This window comes from Podarcis melisellensis (assembly GCF_964234715.1).
Source record: "Podarcis melisellensis genome assembly, chromosome: 9".
Classification (NCBI taxonomy): domain Eukaryota; kingdom Metazoa; phylum Chordata; class Lepidosauria; order Squamata; family Lacertidae; genus Podarcis; species Podarcis melisellensis.
Window position 1 is genome coordinate 38,737,540 of NC_138541.1, and position 23,970 is coordinate 38,761,509.

The following is a 23,970-nucleotide window of genomic DNA, read 5'->3' on the forward strand; positions in this document are numbered from 1 at the left end:
GTTGGGTTTTAGCATCAGTTTGTTCTACAATTTATATCCCTGTGTATTTGCAGCTTAGGGACGCGAGTGGCGCTGTGGGTTAAACCACAGAGCCTAGGACTTGCTGATCAGAAGGTTGGCGGTTCGAATCCCCACAACAGGGTGAGCGCCTGTTGCTCAGTCTCAGCTCCTGTCCACCTAGCAGTTCGAAAGCATGTCAAAGTGCAAGTAGATAAATAGGTATCGCTCCGGCGGGAAGGTAAATGGCGTTTCCATGCGCTGCTCTGGTTCGCCAGAAGCGGCTTAGACCCAGAAGCTGTATGCCGGCTCCCTCGGCCAATAAAGTGAGATGAGTGCTGCAACCCCAGAGTCAGTCACGACTGGACCTAATGGTCAGGGGTCCCTTTACCTTTATTTGCAACTTAACTCTATTGAGCCTCACTCCACAAGCCTGCAATGAGAAATCTAGAGATCTCCCTTGTGAATTTCCATTGTTTCTAATCACACTTCAGTAGAATAAGACGCCCTGTGCCACCCCTTCCTTTAAAAACAAAGAAGAATTGCAAAATACTTTACCCTGATCTTCTTTTTCTTTAGTTGCCACTGAATGGTGCCTTAAAGTTGATGCGTTAATAATGCTGTTGGGCAGAGCTTGGCACCACAGCTGCCCTTAATGTGATTTTGAGAGCAAGGGACACAGTAAACAGATGATTTGGGACACAACTCAAATGACAATATAAAGATTCATTGCTGCTATTGTTTTGGCAGGTGCTGGCATCTGTGAAAAACAAAATTGAGCAGTTTGCTTCCATTGAAAAGGACTTCCCTGGACTACTCATAGAAGCCCAGCAATACCTGCTTTTACGGGTAGACATGTCAGATATTCCTCTGGAGTCATTGACTAAAGGCAAGTAACTACTATTCTTAAAAGCATAAAATTATTTTTTAAAAAAACATGTATTACTATCTATTACTTATTTTTAACAAGATCTCAAATTAGTAAGATGTTCACTATGTTTATGTTCCTATGAAAGCATGTTTTGGGTTTGCTTTAACTATGTGGTAGTCTTAATATATTGGGATTAAATACAATGTGAAACATCCCACCCACCCTTCCTTTAGATGGAGAAGGTTGGAATATTTTGAGTGTTCGCTTCACTATGTGGTCGCACCACTGGTAGTATGGGTCACTCCACACTGGGCCCTGGGGTGCTTGAGCTGAGCCTTTCATGAAGATCTATGGAACAGTATCAAAGGTGTCTGCAGAACTATCCTATAATAAGAGACCTGGTTAAAGGACATACAGGCTGTGGCTGCTTTCTTGTAGAAGCAGGGTGAAGCAACAATCTTGCCTTGTCTGCAAGAGCAAAATTTAGATACCCTGTTAGGTTTACAGGAACAGAAGAATTTGCCTTATATATATTAGGGCAGACTTAGTTGCATATATAGCTTAGTATTGTCTACTCTGACTGGCAGCAGCTCCCCAGGATCTGGGGCAGATGTATTCCCCATCCCCTGCTATCTTATCCTTTTAACTGGTGATGCCATTGATTACACTCGGAATCTCCTGCACAGAAAGCCTGTGCTGTACATTTGAGATGTGTTCTCTTCCCCTTCCTCATCTCTTCCGCCTCCAAGCAGCTGTGGGCAATGTACATGGTTGTCTTGGTTTATCCTCATTACAAGGCACAAAGGTAGGGTAGGTTGAGATAGGTAACTTGCCCAGGTTGACCCAGTTATCTTTATGACAATGGACCCCACTCCCTTAAAATATCTCTGTAAGGGCATGGCTGCTTTTCACTATAACTTCTAACTCCTGAAGGGAGTAACCATGTTTTCTTCTTTTCAGGACTAGCAGAAGGGTAACTGGTAATATGTGTGTGAGTTGTTTTATTTTTAGAATGACCATGTGATGGGGAGTGTGGTTGCAAACATTCATTTAGGAATCCTAGTGGGGGGGGGGAACCTCTGCAGTTTATGCATTGTCGTGAGAGATGAGCATGTCCAACATTTCATGAATGTGCTCTCTCAAGTGGAGTTGACCATGTTAAAAATAAGTCCTTCCATAACTCCCTGGGGGTGAGGGGAGGAGTTGTTTGGTCTTATCATGCGGAACAGCTTCCCCATCTGCAGCTGCCTCCTTAATATATTACCACCAGTTCTCATGCGTTAGCCAGTCAAGTTTTATTACTGCGACCGAAGCACAAGCAGGGTCATGCGTAGTAAAGTGTATTACCTGTGACTGAGAAAGGTATGCACATTTTCTGTTATTCTCTCTCCAGACCTTCTTGCAGAGAATTCCCAGGTTGCCTACTTACAACCATGCAGTATCGGAGGTTTTTTTGTGTGCAAAACCTGTTTAAAAGGAAACTTGGAAGATAAAACTATCCATGTGCACTAGAGGTCACTTCCTTTAAACAGCTCTTGTACCAAATCTCCAAACTGCTTCTTAAATTTGGGACTTTGAGTTCCATGTCACCCAGTTATTAAGTGTGCAGAATGAGTAAGTTCTATTTGTCGTACTAGGATTTGGATGTCACCTGTCAAGGTAGAGCTGTTGCCACAGAGATATCAGATTTTCCTAACTAACATAAACCCATAGGCTTCAATGGATCAGTACTAAGCACGACTAAGTCTAGAAACAAGCCATGCTGATTGAAAGAAAAGCCTTTGCTTATTTGTTTGAGGGGGTCAGCAAACTATTCAAATAGGGACAGTGAGGTCCCTTGCAAAAGTACTGCAGAGCAGCAGCCAGCAGTAATGGGATAAGAAGCGAGATCTGTTTATGGATTGTTAAGCAAAGGGTAGGAATCAACAGAAAGTTCTCAAAGTGAAGGGAAGTAAACAGCAGAGGCTCCTCAAGGATTGTTGGAACTGGTGCAATTTTACTTATTCACAAAGGACGCATAGTTAGAGGTGATGACTGTCACAGTTTCTTGCCTACCCCAAATTAATCAGGATGGTGACATCCCAAGCAGTGTTTGAAGAGCTCTCTATAAGGAATGTCCTTGTGTTGGAGGAGGTTTTTTTTTAATTGAGATGAAAGATGACCAAGAAGAAGCAAGTCACAGGTTTACAAAACTATGAAAAATGTGGAGAAAGGGTATCTCTCCTCTCCCTACACCTCACTGATGATGTCTGCTTGGTTACAGGTTGATAATAAACAAATCAAAGCACTACTTCACACAGCATTCAGTGACCATCACAAGCTGATGTGGTATAATGACCACCAACAGATGTGGTGGTAGATTGCTCTTAGACCAATGCATAGATAATAGGTTTGGCAGCCATGCCTAAATGGAACCTCTGTCTTCAGAGACAATATACCTCTGTTTCCTGAATCATCTGGAAGTAATGTGGATGTTCCGTAGACTGAAGTTGGTCTGTGTTCTGCTTTCATAATTAAATTCCTGCCCCTTCCCCCAGCCCTGGTTCTTATCTTGCTGGAATCACTGTATCAGAGCAATGTTCTTGTGGGTATAAATTTTCATTAGAAGCTATGTTCAGGGGGTAATGGGGAAATGTGCAGAATCTGACGAGCACAGTAACCATAGTGACTAATTGCTTACCAGTAGTATGTGTAAAGAAGTCACTTATTTTGGGAAGTAAAATCCTTGCCTTTCTGCTTGATTTAATTTGAAGCATTTCAGTAGTGCTGTGGGAAGCAGCAGAGGCCAATGTCTCCTCCCACTCCCTTTGAGGGTTCATCTTAATGTAGCTCCATTTATAATTGACATACTGACATCTTCTAATATACTATGGAGCTTGCAAGATCATTGCCTGCTTCTTAATGTATTATTATCCTATCATGGGTGTGTGCAGTAAATAAGATGCTTAGTAGAGGTCATAGGATTTGGGAAGCTGTTTCAGATAACTACTACAGAAAAGCTTGCTGTTGTGAGGCACTGTAGCTTGAGCTATGGATTTTGGGTTTGAAACCCAACCTCCAATGACTGGGATCAACAGTTGCTTAGGTTCCTGCCTATGGCTTCTGTCAGGGAATTGCCATCGGAGCCAGAGGCGGAGGGAAGGCTCCAGAGGGATGCCGGAGAGGGTCCCAGTAGGGAGAGAGGCAGCCCATCTGCTGGGGAAGGAAATCAGCGTAGCACCAGTGGAGAAGGGGGGCAGAAGGGGGAATCGGCGAGGGGGCTCCAGGACTCCTCGCCGGAGACCAGCGGGGAGAGCACGGGTCCTCTGCTGCCCACACCCTCCCTGCGCAGAAGACTTCCGCGCAGGGAGAGTAGGAAGAGACTAGGCGTCAAAGAACTTCTTTGCTGGAAGAAGTTCAAGAAACTCCCACTGACGGATTCTGCCAGCGATTGAGACAGCCACGGGTGAGAGGCTGTCCAGACAGAAAGGGTTCACCCAGGTAACCTAGCCAGGAGTGGCGACAACTTACGCACGAGCAACCCCTAGAACCATTACAGCTTCCATTATGGCTGACTCCTAGGTTATATCATAAACTGCATCTGAATCAGGCCTAGGTTTCAAAATGAGACTTCATGGGGACATGAGGAATGCTTTTAGAGGGGAAAAACAAGCCTCAAACTCCCTCAAGGACATAGAATTATATTTATGTTTCTTTGGATCCTGGCTCCCGTTTTAGGTCTTCCCTTAGGGCTCACTATGAGATCTTTTCCTATCATATTCTTAACGTGGCTTCATCTAGCCAAAACACTTATTCATGCTGTGTGAACAAGTCCCAATATTCAGTGAATATTATTATAGTTTGGTTCATATTATTTAGTTCTTCATCTCCCCCCCCCTCTCTCTCTCACACAAACCCCAACACCTTTATTATTAAAAAAAAATTGGATTGATCGTTTGCAAAGATGTTGCACATTTTTTCATAAATCTGAACACAGGCTACAGTCACTCCCTGTGCTGCCCCCCCCAACATGCACAACCATATTAAGGCTTATAGAATAAACAAATGCCTGGATAGCTGCAAGTTTGGCGCTTAGTCAAGCTCATAATGTCAGCAATCAAATTGCAGTGCCCGCAGCCAGTTGTCCATCAACTTGTATCATTATGTCAATTAGGGAATATAAGGTAGAAATGGCCTGTGGTAATGGTATATACAAGACTATTTGAACTGTGCCTAGGTTATGGCGGAATGCTCAGATCCAATTTTACCAATAAAATGAACACTTTTCTTCCTCGAGCTGTAAAGTAAATGTGGTTTGTATATGTATATGGGGAATTTTTTTGGCACCACCTTATATTTTGAATACCGACGGATTTATATTCAGCCTTAATGACGATGATTTTGTTTAATCTTACAGAAAACATGTGCATGTAGGAAATGTATTTACTGGAGACTAGAAAGCTATATTGTAAGGTGTAAAGGTAAAGGACCCCTGGACAGTTAAGTCCAGTCAAGGTTGACTATGAGGTGTGGCGCTCATCTTGCTTCAGGCCGAAGAAGCCGCCGCTTGACCCTTCCGGGCCTCGGTCCTGTATACCTGAAGGAGCGTCTCCACCCCTATCGTCCAGCCCCGACACTTAGGTCCAGCACCGAGGGCCTTCTGGCGGTTCCCTTGCTGTGAGAAGTGAGGTTACAGGGAACCAGACAGAGGGCCTTCTTGGTAGTAGCGCATGCCCTATGGAAGCCCTCCCAGCAGATGTCAAGGCAATATTTTCCCTTTAACAGACAACTGAAGGTGGCCCTGTTTAGGGAAGTTTTTAATATTTGATGCTGTATTGTTTTTAATATTCGGTGGAAGCCGCCCAGGTTGGTTGGGGAAACTCAGCCAGATAGGCGGGGTATAAATATTATTATATTATATTATATTATATTATATTATATTATATTATATTATATTATTAATTATATTATTATTCCGAGTCATGTGGCCAGCCTGACTAAACTGCTTCTGGCACAACAGAACACCGTGACATGTGCCAGAGCACACAAAAAACACGGTAAAGCCAGAATTCAGAGCCTACCAGTCCTGGTTCTCTATTGGTGGAATGAGAATACTTAGGACTGAACTTCCTAGGGTGGTTGTGTGGGTGAAAGAAAATGAGAATTGTAAAGCACCCGGCAGATTTTGAAAGTGCTATAGGAATTATTTAAAACTGATTCTGGGCTAGAGTTCCATGTACTAAACTTGGGTTGCAATTGTCTTTATCACTTTTGCACCAAAACAAATGGGTTTTTCTCTTTCTCCTTTTCAGACAATGCACAGCACAACCATGCTTTGGGGAAAGGCAGAAACGTTTCTGAGGCTTCCCAGGCCATCCTGCAACCTTTCTTTGGAAGCAAGGCAAAGAAAGGAACGGCTCTTCCCAGCGCCCCCCTGCACATCCGGAATGCCATCCTGGCAGCTGCCCTCTTCCCAGAGTTTCTCAAGGAGTTGGCTGCTCTTGCACAGGAACACTCCATACTCTGTTACAAAGTATTTGGTGACTTTGAGAATTTTTATTAGGTTTAAGACTTTTTTAAAAAAAAGGATGTTTTAATTTAAAAAAAAAACAGAGAGAGCTACTTATAAAGGAAAATTCTACTTTATGTTCCTGGTAATACTTGATTGGGAGAAACTGTTACACCTTTATGTTGGGCCTTATTTCCTACTGTGCAGCATAGACACTTGATGTATTAATGGAATGATTTATTATTTTACCATATTCCCACCCTTGAACTTCCTTACCTCGAGATCCCTTCTTTTAAACTCTGCTATAGAGACTTTTGGTTAAAAAGGCACAAATGTGTAACCAGCTGAAAGGTGATTTGCTTTTGTGGGTTGTTGTTTTTTCTATCTAGGAAAGTTGGTTGCTTCGTAAGAGTGCTTACCAGGATGAGCATGTCAAATCTGATAAGCCTTTTATGCAAATAACGTTTTAGGTGTCTATTTGCCAGGGGAGGGTCACAATTCCTTCCCTACTCTCAGCATTGTGAGTGGCTGGAGTTGTGAATCCAAATGGATTCAACAAATATAAGCCTGCGACTTGCTAGAAGCAGGTGCTGTGCTGAATACATACCATATTGCCTTACACTGTGGACAAGTCTGACACTCTCAGCTGTTGATTCCTTTGAAGTTTAAATGAAATGAGTAAATGGATGTTGAGTGCAGACTGTATGGAATTCCCTCCTCCCCCCCTGGCCATTTCTTAGCATTCTTTGAAAATGCTAGATCTCTACCTAAACTAAACGCTCAAGCCTTAAATTTTAGTAATATTTGCACACAATGAAATGTTTCTATGCAAACCGTAGCCTTTTTTGGTAGACCATATTTGTACACTTTTATTGATAAGCTGAACACAAATACTCCAGTTATTGTTTGAGTAGTGTTAAAAGGTTACCTTCATCTGGGAGCTGTTACTATCTATTTTTTAAGTACTATTTTTTTAAACAAAATTGAAAAAAATAGCCTGCCTTTATAAGCTGTGTTTTTTTCTTCTTTTTAGCTTAAAATGTTATTTTGGTTCAAGGAAGCTTTGTGGTATTGTAAAACACTAGCTGTTTATTTATGATGTATGTTGACTTGTCCTAACATTGCACTTTTGAAGGATGGCAGAAATGTTTTGCTCCCTAGTAGCAGAGAAGAGGATGTTACTTGGGACAGATACACTAGAACCTGTTGCAGCTGCTGTCCAATAGCTTAAGAACATTTTCTTTTGTGAGTAATGAGACTCATTAGAACGGGTCCAAACATGATGAATTGCTGCATTACAGCTGCATTTCAGTGTGTGCTAGTAAGAGTAATTGTTCCTCCAGTGCTGAAGTTGGCTTTGTGTTAATAGTGGCTCTGTGCTTGAAAGCCTTCATTTTCTTTTACAGCAGGTGAATATGACAAACTGCCCCAAAACCAATGAAAACAGTATCTGAAGACAAGACTTTGCTCCTCTTTGTAAATTCCACATTGAGGTACTAACAGTAGCAGTTGGGGTTTGCATGTTCCATGTAGAACATGGCACCTGAGCAAATGGGAATTTCACAGACACCTTTCGGGAGGGTTGCCTAAAATGGTGTGTATATTTGTTTAGAAGTGCAATAATGGCAAGAGAGGGATTTCCATGCCCCCATTTCTTGCTCCACTGGTCTACTGTGACTGGCTCCATTTGCTTAGTCTCCTCTCCCACCATCATCCATGGGCGGAATTAGAATCCTGCAGGCCATAGAAATCAAAGAGGAGAGAGCTTTTTCCTTTAGCTTCTCAAAGCACTGCAAGCTGTAAAAATCTTACGCAGGGAAGGATCTGCCAGTCCTGTTACTTGGCCCGTTCCCCATGTCTGGTGACATCTTCATAAAAAATAAAATGATCTCATAATTCTAGTCCTGCTACCTTCTCTGTGGGAAGCGATCCATCCTTTTGATTGACTGATTAATTGTGTTTGTGTTAACTGTAGCAGATTTTTTAAAAAATTGCTCTGAAAAGACATTGTATTTTCATGCTCTTATTTAAAGTTAAGATAGGTGAGGTTTTTTAAATAACGTGGGTGTGCTAATCACATAAAATGTGATTATATTTGCTGCATTTGAAAATCAGACATTTAAAACGTTGGACATTTGAAAACCAGCAAGGCTACCATAGTATGGACTATGCAGTAGTTTCATGAAATTTTGACATGCTTGTTGCTGAAAGGGAGCAATCGTGTGCACACACCCTCGCAATGTTTAGGCTTGCTTCAAGGCTTAACAGAGCATTTAATAGTGGTATAGAAAAGTATAAGAGATTACTTTGTTAGAAACTATTCATCTTTTGTTTGAATCGTGATTACAGCAGGAAGGGCAGATTCCGCTTGTAGGTCAGTCAGTGAAATGTAGGCCCAGGATATGGCATCTTATATTAATCGGGGAAGGGCCATAGTTCAGTGGCGGAACATGTGCTTTCCATGAAAAAGGTCTCAGCATCAATCCCTGGCATCTCCAGGTAAGACTGGGAAAGATTCCTGTCTTAAACTCTGCTATTACCGTATTTTTCGCCCTATAGGAGGCACTTTTCCCCCTCCAAAAATGAAGGGTAATCTGGGTGCATCCTATGGGGCGAATGCAGGCTTTCGCTGAAGCTTGGAGAGCAAGAGGGGTCGGTGCGCACCGACCCCTCTCGCTCTCCAGGCTTCAGGAAGACATCCGCAGCCTAGGCAGCCCTGCGGGAGTTCCCGGAGCGTCGGGCACCGTGAAAGCAGAGCGTCCGGTGCTTCGGGAACACATCCGCAGCCTAGGCAGCCCTGCAGGAGTTCCCCGCAGGGCTCCCCACGCTGCGGATAGCAGCCGGGCGGGGCGCCCTGAAGCAGAGCGCCCCTCGCACCGGGCATACATCCGCAGCGTGGGGAGCCCTGCAGGAGTTCCCCGCAGGGCTCCCCACGCTGCGGATAGCAGCCTGCCGCCCGGTGCGCAGGGCACCCTGAAGCAGAGCGCCCCGCGCGCCGGACAGACATCGGCCAGCCCCACAAGCTCGGGGGACAGCAGGGAGGCGCAGCGCCGCCATCCCGCTGTTCCTCGACCTGGTTCGGTTTCTCCGACCTGCTTTGGGGGGGGGAATAAAGGAATTCCCCCCCTTTATTCCCCCTCAAAAAAACTAGGTGCGTCCTATGGGACGGAGCGTCCTATGGGATGAAAAATACGGTAAGTCAAGTTGCCCTCAAGCCATTCACCAATCTTCTGAGCTGCATTCAGTGGAGATACTTTGTGCCTCTCTTATGTAAGCCACTGTTAACATTTGTGAAGTTAGGTTCTTGTTGAGAGTAGAGAGGGGATATTTGGTCTCTGTGGATTTTAATAAAATTTAAAAATATGAATTGGAGAATTACTATACACAGTCTTTACAGTGACTTTTTGGAGGGTTAGTAATAGAAAACCACAGAATGATATACACAAATAAGTAAAAATGACAGCTACAAGTTGCTGGTAAGCTTGATGATCCTTGACACATAGGAGTACAAAATACAAAGACTTTGCTATTTTGGCTTGTTTCATGTCAAAAAGCACCCAAATCTTTTTTTTTAAAAAAAAAAACAACCACCCCTCCAAACATCTCTGAAATTGAGTGCTGCAGTCTTCTGGTGTAATTATCCGAGCCATGATTATAGCACTAATTCAAGCTGTAGTGTTGTAATTATTCCTATATAAATGCCATCTCAGGGAAAGTGAAAATTGCATCTTGCTTAATGTGGCTTTGGATTGCTTTGCATAAGTAAGCTATTTGGAATAATTTAGTGATGGGTACTAGCCCAAAAAGGCATTTAGAAAGCAAGCTAGCCCTAAAATACTTCTGCAGCGGGAATAGTTAACAGCTTTCCCTAAGTCAGCTCAAATTAAGCATTTTGCTGATCTGACTACCATTCTACTAGGTTTGGTGTGCATCTGTTAAAGTGACTGGATCTTTGTGGCCATTGATTTAACACTCACATGAGGCCTCTGTGTTCAGGCTTGGCTTTAAAAAAACAACACTTTTAGTCTTAAGTAGAATATATTCCATTGCCCTGTCTCTACAGTTCTCTCTATGCATCTGATGGAGTACATTCTTCCCACAATTGACAGCTCATGCCACCGTCACGTTATCTGTCGTTAAGGTGCCACAGCTACTCTAATTAGTTGGACTATGTGAAAACTGACTTTTTTAAACACTGACAAATTCTACTCCTTGCAGAATACAGGAATGTTAACCCAAAGATGCTGTATGCAGAGAAACTATTTTTTAAAAATCATTCTTTGGTTTTCCATGAACACTTTGGGTGCGTTTTAATCAAACATAGATTTACCAAGCTAAATGTTGTCCAATCACAAAATTAATAGCAGATTTGATTTTTTCCCACACCCCAAAACATATTTTTAAGACCCCTCACTGAAGAAATTTGCAAAAATTAAGTTTCATCCCCTAAATGACACACCCTACTGCCTCTCAGCAATCTTACAATATTAAAGGAGGAAAAAAATTAAGTCTCTAATGTGCTTCCTGCATTTGCACAAAGATTAGTGTGTGGCATACTACGGCCTATCTGCTGCTACTATGTAATTTTTAATATACTTATAATATTCTTTACAGACCTTATCTCCTTAATTGTAGAAAATGAGGAGGACTATACTCTCAATTTTTGTGGGTTTCATTTGTGTGTTTTCTTCCAGCTTATTTATTTGCAGCACAAAAAGACTTTAATACAATGAATCTGAATTCAGTTGTCTTTAGTTTCTCTATTCTAAGCCCTTTAAAGACATTTCCATACATCACAAAGCAACTTATGAATATACTGCTCCTCAACCTGCTGCTACATCAACTACTGTTCTCTAGAGTCTCCTTGCTGCATAGGTTCAAACATATTTGGATGTATCCTTTCACAGTTCTCTGCATCCCACTCTCCAATTAATGATTTCAACAAAACAAAATACATGCTCAACACCACCTATGGTCCATGCCTATTCCTGACAAGACGTCATGCAAAATATAGTAGGTTGTTTACAGACTTTTAGGTAAGGCTGAAGTTATCACAAGACAGCTATGTTTTCTTCTCTTTGCCTCTTTATTACAAGGCAAATTATAGCATTTCACCCCAGTTGTAATTCCTATGTCATCTTTCAAGGGCAGCCTTGCATCCAACATATTACTGTGGCAAGCTCTCATGCCTCTAAAAGGGGACAGAGCTTACACAGCTAAGAAAATGTATTCCTGGATACTCACACTTTGTCCAGGAGAACTGTCAGGCTCCAAACCTGTTCACCTTTAAAAACAAACAGGACAGTGATCAAGACTGGTGGAATTACTCCTTCTTGTCTTGACTCAATGTCAGTTTTTCATCCACTTGCTGCTGCTTCCAGAATAAAAGGACAATTTGTAGATACCTAGTTAATAAAATGTAGAGCTGGATGCTTCTAATTCATTGATAAAAAGTTAAAGTTACCCCGACCGTTAGTTGCGGACGACTGTGGGGTTGTGCGCTCATCTCGCTCTATAGGCCGAGCGAGCCAGTGTTTGTCCAGCAGACAGCTTCCGGGTCATGTGGCCAGCATGACTAAGCCGCTTCTGGTGAACCAGAGCAGTGCACGGAAACGCCGTTTACCTTCCTGCCGGAGCAGTACTTATTTATCTACTTGCACTTTGACGTGCCTTTGAACTGCTAGGTGGGCAGGAACTGGGACCAAACAACAGGAGCTCACCCCGTCATGGAGATTTGAACCACCAACCTTCTGATCGGCAAGTCCTAGGCTCTGTGGTTTAACCCACAGTGCCATCCGTGTCCCTCTAATTCATTGATACCATACTTAAATTTGGATTGATTTTCTCCAGAAACTATGCAACAATGTTAAACTGCAATGTCAATAAACCAGAGCCTTTCAGAACACTTCAGGTCAGTTTCTTATAGTACTGAAGTAGTCTTTCTACTAACTTACTGTTGACTTAGGTGAGATAGAAAAGATACAAGCCATTAGAGTCTTGTCTAGAGTCCCCTAGCTATAATTTAATCTATGATATTAGAGCTGCAGAGAGTACCAACTCAATCATCAGTGAGATAGTATCTTTGTTAATTTCAGAAGCAGATTACCCATTAAGTTCACTAATACCACCTTCACAGTAATGAGTCCCACAGCTAGGCCACAATTTGCAGGGGAAGAAGTTTAGTGAGGATACTATATCCAAGCATGTTTGCTCAGCTATCGCTTACGTAGCTTTTCTAAAAAGGAGAGGCTGAATATTTGTCTTTAACTAAGAATAATACAGCCAGTTATACACACCTGTATCCGCTGTCTCCTTTCTAGGGAAGTTAGCTGCATGTTTAGTTACAGGAATAAGTACTACAAATTATTATTACTTTTATTACTAATGGAAAAGCAGCATCCTTATGAAGAACCCATTTATGATAGAGGAATGTTTCCCTCAAAAATTAATACTGCTAAATGACCCTTGATAAAATCCACTTCTGCTAGACTTGACAAGGCATGATGTATGCACAGCATGCAGGCACATCATGCCTATGCTAACTTTCCAGACCCCCAAACATACCCTTGGAATAGTAGATTTTTACAACTGCAAAAAAGTGGTTCTTTCCAAAGCTCCTACTACCGTGGACACTGTATTTACAATGTGGTGTCTATGGCAGTTAAGCACATAGTATCCTTGTAATAAGGTCAGTAACCTCTACAAGATTTAGTAACACCATTGGGAACCAGGGTGATGGTACAAGATTGGAACTAGCTTGAGGTACAATAACTCCCTGGAACTTGTAAAACAGCATTCCAAGCAAGCACTTCCTCTACACAAAGTTGATGGCCAGCACTCTCATGTTCTGGTCAAACACCAAACAAGAAAAACAACAAAGCGGCATGTTTAATTCTTAGCTTTATAAAAAACCTGGTTGCTTGTTAACTACGCTATCTTTGTCCACAGATTTTGACAGACAAAAAGAGGCTTATGAATCTTACTGGTTGCTTCTGGTAGAAGAGTTGATGCCGAAGTTCATTTTCAATCTTAAAAACTTGTTTCAAATTATTCTTATATAGCCAAAGCACCTATTGCCAGAGTTGTATTGAAAATGGTAATTCAAACACTAAAATCTGGCAAATCTATCCACCCATGATTTATTGAATGCATAGCATTATTACATTTTGATACTATGCATAATATTCCTAATTCATTGCTACTTTCATATAGGAATATTCATTCAGATAGTTCATAGATACCTGAAAAGAGCCTTCTGCCTAGCATGGAGAAACTGTACATATCTAGATGTACATCTGAATCACCTACCCAACACAGAAGCCTGCTAGTATACATAGGGCACACTGGGTGATGGTTTCCATCAGTTTCATTCAAAACAGTACAAAATACCTACAGGGACAGACAGGTGTTCTATAGAACAGAATAGTACCTAGTTTTTATTTAAAAAATAAGACACAAAAGGCTTTGTATTTAACTTGGTAAGTGTTATGGTTTCTCTAATTTTGACACTGTGATGGCTTATTATAACCAGCCAGTACAGTGGAGACACAGCATGAAAATGGCTATATAATAGGTAAAAGGTAAATGACCCCTGGGCAGTTAAGTCCAGTCAAAGGCGACTTTGGGGTGCGGGCTATATAATATAAGACAACAGTCTGGTATTATGAGTCAAATGAGGTTTTATATCACCTATGATCGTCGCCATAAATGACCACTCCACTGTGCTTTCCCCCCCATACATTTGATCTGGAATTTAATTGCCACTATCTTTGTTCTGAGCGTGTTGTTTTATAACCCCTGTTACAACTACTATATGGACCTATATACCTGCAACTGAGGAAAACACACCATGCGTCTAGCAAAGAATGCAGCTGAATTTAGTCTATGAAAGCTTATGCTGTAACATTTGTTAGTCTTTTTAAGGTGCCACAAGACTTCGTTTTTTGCTGCACATGAACCCCTCTGGAAATTGTATAAACCACACACTGTTAATTAAAATGTAATGTGAACCAAGAGACATTAAAACACAAAGCTTTCTTTGCAGAAGTGTCTTCTACAATTTCCATTCTCATTACTTTGGGTTCCCACTTTGGCAGCAATTGATGGATTATAAACTCATGTCCACTGTCAGGTCATCACCATCACAACTAATGCTTCTACCTTAAGGCAGTGACCAGACTGGGCTGAAATCTGAGGACAACGGTGAAATGGTTGTACATTGCTCCTATAACTTGTATTTGGTGTTCTTACCTTTTGGAAGCATTGGTTTATTGGATCTCATCTTTCATTTGTGTTTACTCACTTAAGCTTACATCTCAGCTGAACCAATATAGAACAAAAGGCAACTGCAATAGGCACTATGGGCCACCTGCTATTACAAAAATATATAATTCCAAACCATAAGCAACATCTGTTGCATATAATACTTGACTACATGGAGCCATGCATCTCTGTGATACTAATGCAGCCTTTGACAACCCACTTTTTAAAAAAGTGTTGAAGGTGGTTTAATTCTCCCCAGCAAAAATAAGTCCATTTAAATGTTCCTATTTTATTGCTGATAAAAAGTTATTCTTATGTACAAATGTTAAAATCTTTATTACTCTAGTGTCTTGAAATGCCAGGCTATTTTCTTTAGATATTGGGGGAAACCTGCAGTCTCTGAAATTTGTTTGAAGAGCATCATTTTGGCTTCAAAAGCAAAACAATTTTACTCTAGGTTGAAGCCTAGAGTAAGGGGTCATTTAGAAGGACTTAGCTTAAAATTCCAGAAACAGGCAGCTGAGCTGCTTGGCAGTTATCCCTCTCCACCCAAATATATAGAACTGTGATCATTCTAAACATAAGAGATTGCCAATTGTTTTCCCTTTTTAATAAGGTTCTTCGTTTTGTTTATTTTCTAAATCAGAAGAACTGACCACCTCATTCTACAGTTGTTTGTGGAGCTACAGGCAGCACTGTTTAGGGAAGTTTTTAATGTTTGATGTTTTATTCTGTTGAATACTCTGTTGGGAGCTGCCCAGAGTGGTTGGGGAAACCCAGCCAGATGGGTGGGGTATAAATAATAAATTATTACTATTATTACTATTATTATTATTATTGAAAATTACATTAGAATGAAAAGAGTTATTCCTCAGAGAGGGCATAGTTTATTACAGTCAAAAATACCCCCCCCCCCAAATAAAACGAAGTTTGAAGACATGTCTGGTCTGCTTAATGAAACATCAATACTGAAATAATACCTTTAATATATTATTTACATTCCCTTACTCCTATAACAAAAGGCTTGCTTTTGAACAACTGTCCATACAAGCAATTGTGGTTTTTAAGTCTCTTGAGTACTTTACAAACTTAGGAATGCTCTGCTTTTATCACCAAGAAAATACCTTAAGAAGTATTTAAGCTACTTCTGAAAAATATTACTAATAAATTGGAAGAAAGAGTTCATTATATGTTTCAAAACCAGAAGCTTTCATACAAAAAACTTGCACATTATACCATTTGAATTCTTTCTTTGCATACCTTATGTTCCAGTTTGACAGCCACTTAAAAGCAGGGGTCAGCAACCTTTTTCAGCAGGGGGCAGGTCCACTGTCCCTCAGACCTTGCGGTGGGCCGGATTTTATTTTGAAAAAAAAATAATGAACGAACTTCTATGCCCTACAAATAACCCAGGGATGCATTTTAAATAAAAGCACACATTCTACTTATGTAGAAACTCCAGGCAGGTCCCACAAATAACCCAGAGATGCATTTTAAATAAAAGGACACAATTCTACTCATGTCAAAACACGCTGATTCCTGGGCTGTCCGTGGGCTAGATTGAGAAGGCCATTGGGCCGCATCCGGCCCACGGGCCTTAGGTCGCATACCCCTGCTTAAGGGGATGATGGCCTGAGTAAAGCTGAAAAACTACAGAAAGTGGCTGCACTTAACTTGATACAGTAAGCAAGAAGTGAATGAAGTCAGTACAATGGCTTGATTGTGAAAGATAGAAGTATCAAGTAATTACCACTCTGATAACAGCAGCGAATATCAGATATGGAATTTTCACCGCAGGCTCCTACGATAGCAGCTTCTCTAGTATTTGTTTCACCAGGACAGGGTCTGAGCGTCCTCTTGTTGTTCTTTGAACCTGTCCAATAAGCTTATTCAGTGCTTTTTTGTTGCCCTTCTTTATGTCTGCCACCTTGAAAGAAAAATTACAAAACAAAACTCAATTCTGAGCAACATCAAACTAAAGCAAAAACACACCGAAGAGACTTGCTGCTAAATCCTAGTCTTCACGACCGAAAAAGCCAGAGCAAACCTTGAGAACTGGCAGGTTATTTTCTGTTCTTGATGTGCCATCATAAAACGTGACAGTTTAGCAACCCAGAAGCTTAAGAATTATTTTATTTCATTACCGTAATATTAAATAGTACAATTCTTGTGTCCTTTCTCACATTTCTATAGAGCAAACTTAAGGTCCACCTGGCTTTAAAGATTCTACATTTGCAAAGCAAGGTTGTTGTGCAGCACAAAATGGCAAGCTAAGCTGGACTTTCCTTTTTTGCTAACAGCAAGCTTGGTGTAGAGAGCATGCATTGTGAAATTAGATTGTTGCACCGATCAGTCTTCACCACTAATGAGGTGAAGGAACATTACAGCACTCTGCAGCAGGCTTGTAATGGAGTCGGTTACAAGAGGCAGTGCATAACTTTCCGTTAGTTGGGCCAACAAGTTATCTCACCAGTAGAGCAGATATTTCTCCATTAACTTTTTTTTAAAAAGATATATACATGGTGTTTTTCAAGAGCAGTAAGTGATTTCAGATTTAAAAATACACACTAACCCATGTATGTTGTTTGTTTGTTCGTTTCTGAATTCTGAAACAAGTTGAGCGCCTAGCAATTTAACAGGATCCCAGAAGGAGGTATGATTGGCTTGAACCCTGAACAGGAGCACTGCTAAGGCAGATATGGGGGACTTTTGGCTCTTCAGATGATGTGGGCCTGCAGCTCCCATCATCCCTGACCATTGGCTGTGCTGACTGGAGCTGATAGGAATTGGAATCCATCATCCTCTGGAGGACCACATGTTCCCTAGGCCTGAACTAGAGAGTCGGGGTGTGCTTTTACCATTTTACTACAGGCCCCACTCGTTTGAAAGGAAGCTCTCAACACTAAAAGAGCAGCAAGGAAAGTCTTGGAAAGAATAAAGCAGGTCTGTAGAACCTGCTACTGTTTTGTCAACCACAGCCCACCAGCCATGTACTGTGATCCGCCAAAAGAAATCACAGCCTTTCCTAGTCTTGTAAGGTAAGCGAAGACAAGAGTCCTATAAACCCACTAGCTGAGATGCATTTGGCTTGGTGGGTCATATGAATCCCACTTCTGCATCAGAGCAATGGTTCCTTTAGTCCAGCGGTTCTCAACCTGTGGGTCCCCAGATGTTGTTGGACTACAATTCCCATCATCCCTGAGTTCTGACCTTGTTAGCTAGGGGTGATGGGAGTTGTAGTTCAACAACATCTGGGAACCCACAGGTTGAGAAAGGATGCTTTAGTCCATCAGCTTGTTGATGGCAGTGGCCACCCAGATCTTCTGGGTAGCCCACAAGCACAACATGAAGGCAACAGCCTTCTCATTGTTCCCCAGCAGCTGGTATTCAGTAGCATCCTGACTCTGAACTTGGAAGCTGCAAGCAGACATCATAACTAGTACCACTGCACTGGATTGAAGGGAAGCAGTGCATTCAGAACTTGCATCCTACTTTCAGGCTGAACAGGGAGTAATCTTTGGACTAAGAAGAAAAAATGCAGCTACTGAATCTCACAACTATACACTAATTCAAGGTGTGATGGGGGAGAGCTGCCCTGTGGACACTGGTTTCATTACTTACCTGGGCAAGGGCGCCGACAGGGCTGTATGGTGGCACAGGGACAGCCACTAATCTTGGGCAACCTCCCATCTAGGGTAAGTAGCAGCAGTGCCTGTGGCAGGAGAGCTCCAGGGCCCGACCCAAACACACCACTACTGAGTGTTTGCCAGCACTTGAATTAGTATGTAGTACTATGAGATATGGCATCTGCTTTGTGGCTCTAACGCATTCACAGCTTCTGGCAACACCCAGACACTTTTCAGATGACTTATGGGACTTATTATTATGCTTAACTGAGAAGCGGTCTTTCAAAACCATTGAGAATGTAAGGTATTCTTTCACTCTTCCAGTTAAAAGCTCTTATTATTAAAGCAAGATACCTGTTCTGTCAACAAGTGTAACCAAAGCTGAAGGGCTTATTCAAATAATTCTATAAACAATACAGTTATTGCCACAGTATTGGAAAACCAAGTAAGTTCTCTTCAGGTAATGCTTGCTTGCTGAGGGGAAAATCTAATTTTCCCAGCACCCAAAACATAGCTTTCTGTTGCTGGGGCAAAATAACATATTTCCTCAGGGCTAGCACTGCAGTTTCTAATCTGATTGCCAAAGCCACAGAGGAGGTGGTTGCAGATTTATAGCACATAGAAGGTTGCTGTATGGTCCCTGTGGCATCAGTGATACGACACAACTCTCCTTATCCTGTTTTGTGACTCTAAAATAAACATTGCTTCAAAATCACTTACAGGGGCTACGTGGCAGTGTGTATCAAAAAAGGTCTTTCACCATCCCCTACTTCTATTCCCAGTCATCCAGCTATGTCCTGCCGTTTTGTGGCATGATTGGTTTGCTCTTGAAACTCAATAGTTCTCTCTCTGCAAAAAGACTATGGTCCCAGCGGTGGGTGTTTTGTCTATTATACAGGAATTGGACACAGTCTTACTTGTCCTGGAAAAGGGCTTGCAGGATTATCCTGTTGATATTGAAGTTGTGGCAAATACTTCGATTAGTTATCTGGAAAAAGTCCTAACTCATACATAAGATCTCATGGTAGTGTGAGCATAGTGTCACCAATTTAAATAGTGTCTTATTGTTTAGAAAAGCAGAATCAAAACAGCCTTTGATTTTTCATGCCCGCCTCCACTAGAATACTAGTTAAAGAATTAAATACTCAAAATCCATGTTGTTACTGAAACAAAAAACACTTGTGCTCCTTGATCTGTTCTAATGCTCAGACTGTCTCTGCTTGCGCTTCAGTACCAGCTGGAAAATACAGAGGCACTTTCATCAGCCACTGCAAATTAGTTAGCACGATGAAGGTCAGACAGACCTAGCACACACTCATTTTATTTATCAAAAGCTCTCTGCAAAGCTGTTAGCCTCCACTGAAGAGCTATGGGCGTGGGTAGCATTGTTCTCGATAGATGTTAGCATTTTCCCTACTGCATATGTAACCAGACAACATTTTACTTAACGTTAAGCCATTCATTGCTGCTTTGCCAATCTGTGCTCTAGAGAGAACGCAAAAGCACTTACTCTTTATAAAGCTAATTCTGGATCTTTGGAAGGATTTCTTTTAATTTGCAAGGATTTTTTTAATAAAAAAAATTAACTGTAAAATTAGAAGCTTCAGGTGGAGATATTTTCTACTTTGCTCCTATTATTCCATGCAAATGCTATTTTGCAAGCATACAGTCTATACAGAATATTCACGTTAGTGTAGAGTACCTGGAGTCAAGGGGACATGGATTTAAGTTGCCATCTCCTGCAGCCAGTTCATGTGTCACAATGCAATTTCCCTCCCATTTTATCCGAAGAGTTTCCAAACAAAAGGGCAACATGAAAGGAAGGTGGCAATTTAAATCTTTTATCTCCACCACCCACCCTGAAGAGTCAAAGTCTCTTGTTCCCAATTTCCCAGGGTTGCTATCAATATCACCTCTTTCTGATGGGCTCCCATCACAGTCTGACAGATGCACTCAAGCTCATTCTGATCCTGCAACAGTTCAAGCTTCTCTTCTTTAACAATCAGAGATGGAGTCTTCCCTTCCCCCTTCCACATCACTTCCAACACCTGCAGCATCAAGATAAAGGAAAATCAGTGCTTGAAACATGTCTCTCAGAAGGCAAGGATGACGTTTGCAATAAGAAGAAGGCAAAGACGTATTAACGGGCATAATGACTCCCATTCTGACACAAAATCAGAAATCAATCTACTGATGACATCCCATATCTAGATGTGCAAAGCATGTAAAGTTTCCTACTTCTCAGGTAAGTTTCCTTTAGAAAAATCATGATTGCCTCTTTCTGGACTCGCATTTCTAGTTCTCTTAGAAAGCAGGGTAATATTAAGTCTCCTGTGTCAAGCAGGTATTTTTAATTGTGGCACAAATATGCAAGGCTATGTCACAATCCTACTGAGAAGGTATTTTTGGTGACCCTTGTCCAATCATTTAAAAAAGCATCATTAGAAGAGTCCCATTGTCCCACATGCCTGAACACAAACACCTCTACACTTTAGGGTCTACGGTATCCAGTACTACAGTAGTTACTGCCCAAAACAGTAACGCTAGGCTGAACGAATACTTCTCCTGGCTCCTGATGCTGTTCACAAGCTTCACATAATAAAGCATCTCACATTTGGGCTTATCACAGTTCAATAATGTGCCACAATAAAATGTCTATTGATCAGGCTTGGTGGAAAATCTCTCTCATATTTTCTTCCTTTATAAGGGATAATACATGTCCATTCTTTAAGTCTGTAAAATGCAGCATCTTCCTTTTGGTTAAAAAAAGAGGTCTCTTAGTGGAAGTCCGCTCTCAAATGTACTGTACAAAGTCAAGATTACTAATGCAGACTGGTTATAACTAACTGGTGTGTACAAGTGTGTGTCTAATACTATGGATTGAATACATATTCCAGGTAGTTTTTTTATCTCTTTCCCTGCCCCTCAATGCTTGCTCATCTGCGTACCATGATGATTTTGACCATAACTGTGAATACCACACAGGGTTGGGACTGTGTAGCTGGTAATATTTATTAAGGGTGTGATCTTTCCATATGCACACCATCTGAACCCTATCTGTTATTCCATGGAGTATGGATAAATGAAATTGCAAAATGAGTTGAGATTCCTGCATTGCAGGGGACACTTGGTTAGATGACCCTCAGCGTCGCTTCCAACTCTCCAATTCTATGATTCTGAATTTCCCGTAGAGTTACCATTTAACCAGGCAACTGTTACTCTGCTGACTGTCAGTGGGAGAAAAAAGAGTTTAGCTACATAAAGGCAGGTCATAGACCACAGAGGTGTGGAAGGTTATAATGCAGAACCCTGTGGCAGCTCTAGCCCAGTTATCCATCACTGTGAAGCACAGCTGGATGAACTTAAGTGTCTGTCTGGAATAATTATTAGTTAAAGTTACAGTGCTTTGTAGTTGGGCTCTGATACCTTGGAAAAAACCCTAGAGAATTGGGCTATTTATAAAAAAGCAATTTCTTGGGGCAGTCATTTTCTGTATTCCCTCTGCTCTTATTTCAGAGATGGAGGCAGAGAGAGAGAGAGCGCGCAGAAGGAGAGAAAGAGACCTTTTAAAACAGCTGCTTCTGCTCGTTCCTGCACTGAAGACATAATTGCATGTTTGGGCAATTGCAATCTGCCAATGCAGAAATGACTGTCATGTTGGAAATTCCATGTTACTAATTCACCAAAGCTAAGAAAATGGAAGCGCTTTTTAATGTAACGCTCCCTAGCACAATTAGCATTGCTTTACACAAAACAAGATTAAAACGAGATGGGAGAGAACTAACAAAGTTACAAATCTTCCGCCACAACGGATGAAATTTCTCCCAGGGCTACAAGATCACCTGGTCCAAAGTAACGGTGCAGGTATGTGGCAAACTACACACTGACACTATTTGAGCCCCTCTTCAAATTAATCTGCCCTGTACCAAGTCTTCAAGCTGTTAACTTGCAGTTGCATTTGTTTGGTCGGAGGCCACAAAATTTTCAATAAGAAAGCAATCCCATGTAGCCACTGTGCAACTTGGTCTCATTCCTTAGACAGTGAAGGCATGTGATGGTATTAAATATATTTAAGTAAGCATATCAGAATCTTTTGCAGGGAAGAGATAGGATAAAGACCCTGTGTTCATCAGGGTTGACAATATACAGGATGCGACTAGATGGACCACTGACATTACGCAGTGTGAGGCACCTCTCTATCTTTTAAAAGCAGGGATTTGTGCAGCTTCCCAGTCAGAGCTCTTAATCAAGGAAAACACGTCTCACCTGAAAGGTTCTGTTGTGTAGATATGAATTAATTGGCTATACAGTAAGCAAACAAGCTCACACCTGGAAAGATTCTCTGGTTGCTGTGTGCATAGGTTTGGAAAAAGATTTGTTTGGGAGTGCTGCAACTACACAATGCAGCCATATTTCCTCCTCTCATGGCCACAGAACATACCATTTCTAATAAGGCTCACAGCCCTTCACAATTTGAGCTTCCTGATCCGCAGAAAGCATAAACAACAACAAAAACAGAAACAGCAGCAGCAGCAGCAATAACCCTGCTGGAAGCTTCCAACAATGTGTACATGTGTTGCCTGTGTGCGTGTGTCTCAGTTTGCCTAGCCCATCAGTGCTGCAGTTCAATCACCCCACTCTCAAATGCAGCAATTCATTCACTGTTGTGTGCGTGTATATAGCTATTTGTGCCCTCAGGCCATCCAATCTCCCTGCCTACTGCTGAGAATCGTTAGAAACATTTGTTATTCTTCAGACATCTAGCCCATCAACGTCCTCTTCTAAATGTAGCAAGGATGCTATTTTTCACAGGTTTAACCAATAATAGCCAAACAATGACATTGTTAGTTGGTGTCTTAATTATCTTGGTTATTAGATTGCATTTGTGAAGCCCACCCTGGATTTGAGGTAATAAATCTTGAATAAGTTATTAATTTAAAGATACAGAGAATACGAGTTCTATTACAAACAGATGAAAGCTAAACAGTCCTCCCCCAACGGGTAAAAGGTAAAGGTTTGACTGGATGCTTAAGTCCAGTTAAAGGCAACTATGGGGTGCGGCACTTATCTCGCTTTCAGGCTGAGGGAACCAGTGTTTGTCCACCAACAGCTTTCCGGGTCATGTGGCCAGCATGACTAAACTGCTTCTGGTGCAATGGAACACCATGATGGAAGCCAGAGCACATGGAAAAACAGTTTACCTTCCCTTTGAATTGTGCTCGGAAACGTAGCCAAACAAGCCAAACACACACACACACACACATGCTGTATAAAAATGTTTAAATTATTAGCTTTACATCATTCATTTATTAATTACAATTATATCCCATCCCACCTCCCAAAGGAGGGTTACAAACAACAAACCACAAAATAACAAAAAGTTATTTACAAAACATTTTGAAGAAGCTTGCATATCTCTTATATGGGACTGAGGCTTAGAGTACACATGGTAATGATCCTGTATAGTTTTCTCCACGTCCAAACCCCATCAATAATTTGTTTTCACTTAAAGTGGCCTCTGAGGCTACAGTTTCCAATAGTAAACTCGCATTAGGGGAATATGAACCCCTAATGCCCACGTCAGCCATTTTGCGAGCCATGGAGAAAAACAAAAGGATACCTTTTATCTTCCTCTACAGAGACAAAAAGAGACTGGGTGGGCAGCTGGCTATTTTAAGGTTGATGATAGGCCAAGAAGGAAGATTTAATATTACCCCAACTCCAAA

At 41.5% G+C, this 23,970-nt stretch overlaps 2 protein-coding genes and 1 long non-coding RNA gene across 6 annotated transcripts in view; 2 read left to right on the forward strand and 1 right to left on the reverse strand.

Annotated features, from left to right (window-relative positions):
* The window catches only part of LOC309378273, a 197,454-nt gene extending 183,052 nt beyond the window's left edge, over window positions 1-14,402 (forward strand). Inside the window, exon 2 of the long non-coding RNA XR_014171980.1 lies at window positions 11,216-14,402. This is a non-coding gene — a long non-coding RNA (uncharacterized lncRNA). The remainder of the gene's footprint in view (window positions 1-11,215) is intronic.
* FHIP1A (FHF complex subunit HOOK interacting protein 1A) overlaps window positions 1-14,402 on the forward strand; it is an 86,745-nt gene extending 72,343 nt beyond the window's left edge. The window contains exons 11-13 of the mRNA XM_081925990.1: window positions 748-886; window positions 6,160-8,897; window positions 9,556-14,402. Coding sequence (XP_081782116.1) covers window positions 748-886; window positions 6,160-6,410 — 390 coding nt within the window. The 3' untranslated portion in view covers window positions 6,411-8,897; window positions 9,556-14,402. The remainder of the gene's footprint in view (window positions 1-747; window positions 887-6,159; window positions 8,898-9,555) is intronic.
* Window positions 9,561-23,970, reverse strand: part of GATB (glutamyl-tRNA amidotransferase subunit B) — a 46,062-nt gene continuing 31,652 nt past the window's right edge. For 2 of the 4 annotated variants that reach the window (XM_081926101.1, XM_081926100.1), the window contains 2 exons: window positions 20,158-20,292; window positions 15,585-16,545 (listed from right to left, as the gene is read on the reverse strand). In XM_081926101.1, coding sequence (XP_081782227.1) covers window positions 16,420-16,545; window positions 20,158-20,292 — 261 coding nt within the window. In that variant the 3' untranslated portion in view covers window positions 15,585-16,419. Of the gene's footprint in view, window positions 9,692-9,936; window positions 11,641-15,584; window positions 16,546-20,157; window positions 20,293-23,970 lie in introns of those variants that run through there. The other 2 variants (XR_014171838.1, XR_014171839.1) reach the window with 2 other exon arrangements.